We start from the raw sequence: 9,961 nt of genomic DNA, 5'->3' as shown, positions 1-9,961 counted from the left end.
GAATTTTCCACACCTTATTCAAGTCCCAAAGAGACATTATATAGAATCGTAAGTTAGACTCGCACCCTAATTAGGTTTCCCAAAAAGTCCTTTTCAATAAGATTAAGGAAATAGTCGAAAATAGAAACTACTTTCTATTTTCCCTATTTCCTCTCTTGTGGCCGCCCCATGCTTCCTTCCTTGGACTGATCTGGCCGGCCCCTTATGAGCAGCCTACCAAGCATGGTCGGCCCCTCTCTAGGGCCCAAAATATCCCTTTGGTGCCCCAACCCAAAATCCCTCCATTCGGGGCTTTTGTACTATCTTTGCCTAAACTTCTTTTACACCTTTTGGACATATCTTATGGGTCTCTCCCACATATATGTCTCATCCCTCTAGTCATATCTTCCGATCAAGTTGACACTCTTTGTGTAACCCGTTGTAGGATCCAGACGAAGTTAGCCGCGAATCGCTTCGTGATTCGACGATCGTAGTTGGTTTCTAGCTAAACATTACAATCCCTAAATCATCCGAACTTGATGATCTTCTTCATCAATTGTCCTATCCAATAAATTGCTCACATTGCGTTCTTGGTCGACGGATATCTCCTTTAGATTTTGTATAGGGTATTTACCGATTGCCCCTTAACTTCTTTTTCAAATCAATGAAATTTGGGTTTTTGGTCCAAAAATGACCCCTAATAGTAGATTTAGTCCACCAGAAAGTAATAAACACTTTTAATTCGCAAAATAAAATAAAATGACATCTAGTCCAAAAAATGCAATTCGATGCGCAATTACGGATCTCTAGGATTAACAATATCTATTAATCCCCATAATAACCTCCTATATATAGATTTCAAAATTTATTTTCTGGTTCCATTTTCTATTTCATAAAGCCTTAAGCTCATTCTCTCTCCCAAAATATTGTTTCTCTTTGTACAACTTCTCAATCTCTTACATCTTCATCTGCTTCATTTGCTTCATCTTCAACCTTTAGCTTCCTAAGATCTCAGTTCCTCCATTAACGATTGCTTCATCTTCAAACTTCTTCTTCTTCTTCAAGCCCCCAATACCAATTGGTTCATCTCCAAAACAAGATCTAAAACTTTTCTTAGTTTCTTGAAACCGGTTGTTCTCCAAAACTACTTCCAAATCATGAATTTGGTTTTGTTCATCCTAGATTTGTGAGTGCTTACTAAATACATCTCCCTTTACGTTAATCATATACTACCAATTTTATTAACAAACAATAAATGGGTAAAAGTGACTCTAGGAAAAAGTTGATAGGATATACCTTCGATGGAAATGATAACATTTGCAGCGGATTTGTCCTCGTCCTCAATTTTTTTTTTCTATTTCTTTCATACCAAAGGCTCCAAATAATGGCAAAAGGAGCAACAAACCTTATGAAACTTTTTTCAGGTTCTTGTTGTAGGAATAGTTAAGTTGTCGAAGATGTCTTTGGTGAGATTGCCATGTAACCAAACACTACTATATGAAGAAGTAATGTCTTTCCAAATATTTTCTGTGGACGAGCATCTGAAGAATAAGTGTTCTAGTCTCTTCCTCCATATTGTGCAATGAACATCGATTTGGGAACGAGAAACCTCTCCTTTGGAGAAGACCACAAGTTGGGAGACAGTTAAAATAAGCTGCCAAAATGATAAAAGAAATATTTGGAGGGGCAAAGCTATTCCAAATAACTTTGCCTGGGAATTCTCTGGGAAGATTACCTTAGTTGCTAGCGTTGTAGAAGTTGTTATGATGATGGTAAAGTGACGCTACGGAGAATACTCTATTAACACTTGGACTCCATTCTCTAGAGGAAGCATCTTCATTAAAAGGAAACATGGCGTTGGAAATTCTGTTCAATAGATTTGAAGCCTTAATGACTTCTTCTTCTTTGCAATTTCTGAATAGCTTGAGATCCCAATCAAAAGAATTATTGACACTAACCCTCATATCCTTGATATAGCAATCTTTAGAATTTGAAAATTTTAAAATGCCATGGAATTCCTCTGTGAGAGAAGAAGAACCCGTCCATTTATCTTCCCAAAATGAAGTTTTTTTCTCCATTATTGATGTGAACAGTGGTGTATTTCTTCACAAGCTTTGCAACCGTTAAAATCTGTTTCCAAGGCCTCATTTTTTGTGTCGATATAGTTAAAAAAAAAAGTGCCACCAAGATGGGTTCCCCTTATATCGTTCTCTAATCATATGACAACAGAGACTGTTGCTCTCGTTACCTTACCTCCAAGTCCATTTAGCAAGAAGGGAGAGATTAGTATCTTTCAGTTTTTTTATTCACAATCCTTCATGACAATGAGGTTTTGTGATTTTGCTCCAAGATACCCAGTGCATTTTCCTCCAGACTTGCGAGTCTCCCACGTGAAACTTTTTATCAATCTATCAATTTGGTTAGCAATGTTGCTTAGAATGAGAAAGATGGACCGTGTACGAGGCAAAAACAAATACTCAGAAAAATAGACTTTTTACCTATTTTATATTAAGTTTGGACCTTAAACCTAATTTTTTTATTTTTATTTCGGACTAATCGTGCCGGCCCTTATCTATTTTCCTAGTTAGATTAATATGTAGTTGCACAAATTAAGACTACTCAAAATTTTAGATTGTAAACGATTTTTTCTTCAAATACTAGATATATGTTTGCACAATTATAATGGGATAAGTTGGATAACCCTAATTGCGATCCAGGGGGTAACCATAAAATTCTCCAACTCCACCAAACCTTTTGTATATAAAACAGAAACTTTTCCTCTTTGCTCCTACTAATATTGAGATGATATTTGCTTCCTGTTCTCTTGGATCCAATCTCAACTCCATCATCAACAACAACAACATGAAGAACACAGGTACAATTATTTCAGACAGTCCTATTAATAGTGGTTTTGTTCTTGACGAAGACACATTAGTATACGAGATACTAACTAGATTACCAGTGAAGTCACTTCTTCGTTTTAAATCAGTTTGTAAACTATGGAATTTCATAATTCAAAAAGATCAAAACTTTAATGATTTATATCTTACTCGATCAAAATCACGTAACCCTAGACTCTTTATCGTCTTTCGACAATCAACAAGTGATGGTTTCCATGAAGAGTTCTTGACAGCTGACTTAGTTGAAGGGGGAAGAGAAGCATCCATTGTTGACAGTACTAAAAATACCTCTGATGAAATTTACACGCTTAGAGTTACTAACTCTATAAATGGGTTGATTTGCTTCATTGGCCTCAACAACACTGTTCAAATTTACAATATTAGCACGAAAGAACGATCACCATGGATTAAACCAACTATGGCGGTGGAAGAAGCGAACAAGATTCGTGTAGTTAGGGAGTTATTGTCCAACTATCAGTTTGGATTTGATCCTGCCACTAATGAATACAAGTTAGTCTGTATTCGTCATCTAGAGTATACTGATTTACAATATGATGTTTGTGAGGTCATGACCCTAGTGAAAGCTAGATATGGAGATGACAATAGTAATCTTTATAGATGGAGAAAGATCAATGAAGTCCCACCTTATTTAGTGCAAGGTTCTTCTGTTTATGTGAATGGTTCTATATATTGGAGCACCGCTAAACTTGAGAAGTACTACTGTTCAAAGGAATTAGTAGATCCTAGTCCTCTATTTATAGTTGGATTTGATGTTGGAAGCGAGACGTTTAGAGCTATTCAAATACCTGATTTCATACTCGATGAGTTTAGGAATCTTCTTCAAACTAAATGTCCACATCATCCCTATGTAGTATTTTATTTCGGTTTAATAGAAGTGGAAGGACGTGTAGCTCTTCACTCTAGAACGAGTTGTAACATTGTCAAGTTGTGGATATTTGATGATGACCAAAAGGAGAATATAGCTACTGACAATCGAAATTGGACTGAAGTGACCATCAATTTACCTTCTTGGTGGAAAGAATATCAGTTCCATACAATACTTGATCAGATAATCTTAAAAACTTCGTCTAATGACTTGGAAGACGAAGAAGAATCTCTATTGAATAAGTATGAAGTAAAGAAGAAGACTCTTTCTTTTTATTCGTACGATTATAAGAAGGATATTTTGGGGAAGTTTAAAATTAGTGGAATCGTGTCAAACTCGAAGCGTTTCCCTATCCAATTATTTACTACGTTTGTGGAAAATCCTTTGCATATTCTAAACTTGGAAACTTTACAAGCTTGATGCTGTTTGAAGTATATACAAGCTCGATGCTTTTTTTCTAAGATAGTTTACAGTTTGTCAATTTTCATGGAATTTTTTTCTATCCTTCGTAGTTCTTTACTTCTTTTACCTAAAAATGAAATGTTATAGAAAATTTCTTCCATTACCCACTTTCTTTGTCTTTTTTTCCCCAAGTAGTAATTAATTAGAATCAATTGCATGTATCAATGGATAGGTCAAAAAGAAAATATCCCTTTAGGAAAAGAATATTTACCTCTTCAGTTAAAGGCTTTCGATTTCTGTTGTTATGTTTTGCGAGACTCACTTTGAAAAATGATAAGCGTCACCTATGATTTTTAAAGTTATAAAAGAAAAACTCAAAAAAAAAAACACTTTCTATTCTAAAACTCAATTTGGGTTTTAAGGTAATGTGACAACAATTAATTCTAAGTCCTCTTGGTGATATTTCAACAAAAAGAAAAGTCCTCTTGGTAACATCAATGGTCCAGATGAAGATATCTAATTCCCAAGAAGATTCCTAAAAACACTAAAAGGGAGATTACTAACTCTGTGAAGACTATATCTGCAAATTCATGAATTAATATCCTAAACCCTAAACCCACGTAAACATTTTGAAAGATCTAATCCCGATTAGAGGGTCAATTTCCATCAATAAGTCAAATTTCGTGCATTCACGCATCAAAGATTTTTTTTTGAAATTCGGAGGGTATAGGTAACAAATTCTCTTCAAATTTAACAATTTTTTCGACTAAGCTCAAGCAACTGAAATTGGGCCAAAAAAGTTAAAAGTTAATTCACAAAGCTGGTAATCCTGATTAGATTGTCTGTTTACATCATCAAGTCGAATCTGTGCAGTTTCGAAATCGACGACAATGTTTTTTTAAATCTGATAGCCTAGCAAACAATTTTTTGTTCAAAACTAACAATTTTTCGGTGAAGTTCGTATTATTTGAATTCGACAAAAAAACTGAAAGCTAGTTGGTAAAGATTCTAATCTTTGTTAGAGTGTCGTTCGACGCCGTCAAGTTGAATTTTTCGACAATGAAGACACTTCGTTCAAATTAAAAGTCAGACACCAATTTCTTCGAAATTACAAGCTTTGGAAAGACTCAAAGAATAAGAAAATAATTCCATGGAAATAAAAAAGTTTCATGGAAAGTCTTCCACGAAATTTATTCTGTGGAAATAAGAGTTCGAGTTCTTTCGCATTTATTATTCCGTGGAATTACCAATTCTGTTATTTGGTTGACAACTAACTTCTGCTAATACAACATTCAATTAAGAGTTTTTATTTACTCTTTATTGTAGTGAAAATGACATTTTTACTTTGAGTTAATTTCTATTTGGCCCCTAAACCAGCTTCCTTTATGGCCCCCTATTTTCTGTAAATTCAAATTTGGCCTCTTATTTTCATGTAAATTCCATAACTACCCCTCCCATTATATATTTTTAAAATAAATTTAATTAGGAAATATCTCTCTCCACCTCACATCCCTCTCCACCACACATGTCTCTCCACCTCATCTCTCTCTCCACCTCATCTCTCTGTCCACCTCACCTCTTTGTTCTCCGACAAAGGTCGCCGGCCGGCGGCCTTCAACATAATTTTTTTTAAACTCTCCTCTTTCTCTCTTTAAGAAAAAATCCTCCCTTCTCCCTCTAAATATTGCGGCGAAGCGGGTTCTCTTTGCCGAAAAAACCAGATCTTGAAGGGGAAGTGAGGTGGAGAGACGTGAAATTTCTCAGCTTTCCTCTTCTTTTCTTATCTACTCACTGACCATTTAATATTCCCGGTCACACTGCCCGTCTGGTATTCATTTCTTGCACGCAAGAGTGATAAAGAAAGAAGTTTATCTTCCCCTTTCTTTCTCTTCATGTCTACCTGCTACCCATGAAAGTTTTTGTATTTGAGTCAAGGGTTTTGCTTTGGAGGGTTAGCGGGTAGATGGGTGATAATTAAATATAATAAGTAGAGGTAGGAACTAGGAAGGAAGAAGAGAAATTTGTATTTGGGGTTTAATGGTGGATTCACAAAAGAGTAGTGGTAGTGGTGAAGGAAGAATTTCAATGGGTATGAAGGGTTTGTTAAGGAGAAAACAAGTTGATTCTAATCGTTCTAAGACCAGAGGGAAATGGTCATCACAAATTAGCTAAAGAATTATCTGTTCTTCAACTCATTCCAATTGGTATTTGCTTTCTTTCATTTTGGGTTTGATTCTTATGGTTTTTTCTCACTTGTTTTCTGCTTTATGGGTTTGTATCAAGAATCAAGATCATCATACGTCAGTGGGTTTTTGTTTCCTAGTCTCTTTTGATGTTAGAATAATTGATAGAGATTCATTTTGTTTCATGGGTTTTGTCAGTTTAGCCTGATTTTTCCTACCAATTCAGTTTATTCTTATATGCATTCTAAAATGATGTACCCGTATAAGTTACGTAACCGAAGTTGAATTTGTGATTCCTTTAATTAGGTGTTGGATCGACGGTCGGGGCTGGAGTATATGTTCTTGTTGGAACAATTGCTAGAGAACATTCAGGTCCTGCACTTACTATTTCTTTCCTAATTTCATGATTTCAAACCAGACTTTGAAGGTCTGGTTTTTCCGCCCCCTTCGCTAAAATATTTAGAGAGACACGGGAAGATTTTTTTTTTTTTAGAAAGAGAAAGAGGAGAGTTAAAAAAATTGTTTTTTTTTTTTTTATGATGAAGGTCGCCGGCCGGAGAGAAATGTGTGGTGGAGAGGGATGTGAGGTGGAGAGAAATATTTCCTAACTAAATTTATTTTAAAATATATTAATGGGAGGGGTAGTTATGATATTTACATGAAAATAGGGGGTCAAATTTGAATTTACAGAAAATAGGGGGCCATAAAGGAAGCTGCTCACAAAGTAGGGGGCCAAATAGGAATTAACTCTTTTACTTTTATGTTTCCAAAATTATATTTTCATCCTTATGTTGTCTAAATTACATTTGTAGCCTTATGTTTTCAAAATTATATTTTTACCCTTATGTTGTAAAATTATTTAACCTTGTATCACTTTGCTAATTTAAGAGTAAGAATGTCAAGTCGTGAATAAAACAAGATAAAAATGTAAATTTGACGACATATGGATAAAAATGAGATTTTACTAATATAAAAAGGTAAAAATTGTAGTTTTGATGTAAAAGTGTAAACATACCATTTTTACAAGATAAAAGTAAGGATGTCATTCTGACCACATAAGGGTAAAAATGTCATTTTGATATTATACGAGAGTAAAAGTGTCATAAAGACAGATAAGGGTAAAATGTCAGTTTGATATTATAAAAGGGTAACAATTTAATTTTGGCTAGATAAAGTCAAAAAAAAGGGAAAAAAATTTAATTTTGGATATATAAAGTCAAAATGTCATTTTAACAACGTTGTAAACATGTCATTTGGTAAGAAGGACAAAAATGACATTTGCCCAATGTATAAGTAAAAGTTTATTGTGCTAAATTTTATGGGTAAAAATGTCATTTTGAACATATATGGAGATAAATATTAGGTTTCAAGTATCTGAATATATTAAAATATTTTTATTTTGATTTTTGACTATCCACAGAGACTAATACTTGGGGGGAACAAGGAATTAAAACTTGACTATTACATGGAAATAGATTCCCTAGGGAATTAAAGCCACGGATTTATACTTCGTAATCGTATCAAACGGTGGAAATACCTGTTTCCATGAAAATAGGAGATATCAAACACACCCTTAATGAGATAACACACTAATTATTTTTAGGGAAAAAACCTTCAATTGATAATGGTTACGATGTTTTAGTCCTTTGGAGAAGGGACCTATTAGTTTACAAGGACCAAGCTGTAACAAAGTTAACGACATTGTATCATTTTGATAAAGGTCACATTCAAGGGGCTAAACAGGAAACCACAAGGTTGTGAACAACCTGGTTATAACTCTAGAGCAGCGAGATATTGACACGTGGTGTTTTCTGATGCTCGCATGTAGCTCCATAATATTTGTGTAGAGGCATCACAAAATGCTATGATCAACGGTTGTGATCAAATTAGGAGTGGGAATCGGTTCAGACGGGCGGGAAACAGACACTAAGTCAACCGGTCCGGGCGGAACATGCATAAGTCTTAAGTGTCCATTCGGACATCCGGACAAAACGGGCGGGCATTTCGGATTTTTCTTTAACAAAGTGCCCGTCTGTGACCGTTTTAATAGTCGGGCAAACCGGGTATCGGTCGGTCGGGCACCGGTTACTAATGAACAAATAAAAAGAAATTTATCCGAAATTAAAAATGTTTAGTAACTAAATACAACTTTCTAAACTCTTACTTTACAATTCTAAAAAGTATATGAATACAAAATTAAAAGATAATCATTGAGATTTCTCATTGATTACGATCGGTGGTATTTTTCTTCACATGGATTACGATCAGTGCATTGTGGGTTCTACGGTGTATCGTGGGTTCAAGGGTTACTGATGAGATATCGAGATTTTGGAGGAAAGAGAGACTAGAGAAGTAGAGAGGTGAAGATAAGATTAAGAAAAGTGAGTTATAGGGTTATATATTTTTACTCTTGAAATCTAACGGTTGTAGCTAATCCTACAAATCTAAAGGCTTAAAATCAATCATATAGACGGGCGGGTATAACGGGTAGGATAAACGAACGGGTATGGACGGATTCGGTCGGGCGGACAATATAAGTGGGCGGATTCGGTCGGACCACCGGGTAAGGACCTATGCCCGCGTCCGTCCGCTTAAACTCTTTCGGTCGGGCGGGTACAGACCGATTCGGGCAACGGACGGTCACGGACGCTTCAGACTCGGGCGGTCGTGGGCGGATTCCGGGTTTCCGGACCAAAATCCCACCCCTAGATCAAATCAACCAAAACCCGACAATACCCCTCGAGTGTAAATTGCTCTAGCCGCAATTCCTCCGCTATGTCAATCCCCAACCAAAACCATTGGACGCAGAGGAGTTGATTTCCATGCAATTATGAAACCATTAGAATCTCTTGTTATTGCTGCATGAAACCTCCGTCGACCTATAAGATCTGATTTTGATGGCTCAATTCAGTGGTTGGATTCCTTTTTGCGTCTGCACAGAGGTGCTCGATATAGTAGATTCAGAAGGAAAAGACACATACCTTAAGGAATCCTTTGTATTCCACCAACAAAGAGTACATCTTCCACAAATTTCACATAACATAAGTAGCCATAAACTATTTTTTACCTTCATTTTAGTCACTTAACAAAAAGTTTTTTGAAGTTTCTAATGGATCATTTCTTCTCTGGACTATTATGTTAGATGGTGTCCCAACCATGGATATGATGATAAAAAGAGGATCCACTATGCCAAACAGATGTTCGTTGTGTAAGTTAAACTGTGAAACCTCTTCTCACCTTTTTCTCCTTTGCCCATTCACATCTAAAGTGTGGGATTCTATATATCCTTATCATCCTTTTGACATTAATGTCCATACCATTTCTCAAGTTCTTAGTAATTGGAAAGTTTCAAAGATTACAGATAGAAAGTCTTTCATTTAGATGTGTATCCCTCCAGCCATCATATGGACAATCAGGCTCGAGAGGAATCACCGAGTTTTGGAGGAAGAAGATGATACTGAACAATCTGTAGAGAATACAATCGTCAAGGTGCAGAGCGTAATTTACTTTTGGGCTTCGAATCAGGATTGGATTAGTAATACACAGCTCAGTCAATTTGTTAGTAATTGGGATGTCATGATCAGGTTATAAAGCAGTTCAATTGTAAGATT

General features: G+C 35.7%; 1 protein-coding gene across 1 annotated transcript; it reads left to right on the top strand.

Moving 5' to 3' along the window:
- Positions 1-2,781: 2,781 nt before the first annotated feature.
- LOC147551066 (putative F-box protein At1g32420) lies at positions 2,782-4,185 on the top strand. The gene has a single exon (XM_086668519.1). The coding sequence runs from the start codon at positions 2,782-2,784 to the stop codon at positions 4,183-4,185; it is 1,404 nt and encodes a 467-aa protein (XP_086524645.1).
- The last annotated feature ends 5,776 nt before the right edge of the window (positions 4,186-9,961 follow it).

This window comes from Eschscholzia californica, unplaced genomic scaffold (assembly GCF_041429995.1).
Source record: "Eschscholzia californica isolate CP2 unplaced genomic scaffold, dmEscCali1.0.p SCAF_3, whole genome shotgun sequence".
Classification (NCBI taxonomy): Eukaryota; Viridiplantae; Streptophyta; class Magnoliopsida; order Ranunculales; family Papaveraceae; genus Eschscholzia; species Eschscholzia californica.
Note: the sequence above shows the minus strand (reverse complement) of the source record. Positions and strands in the feature narration are given on the sequence as shown.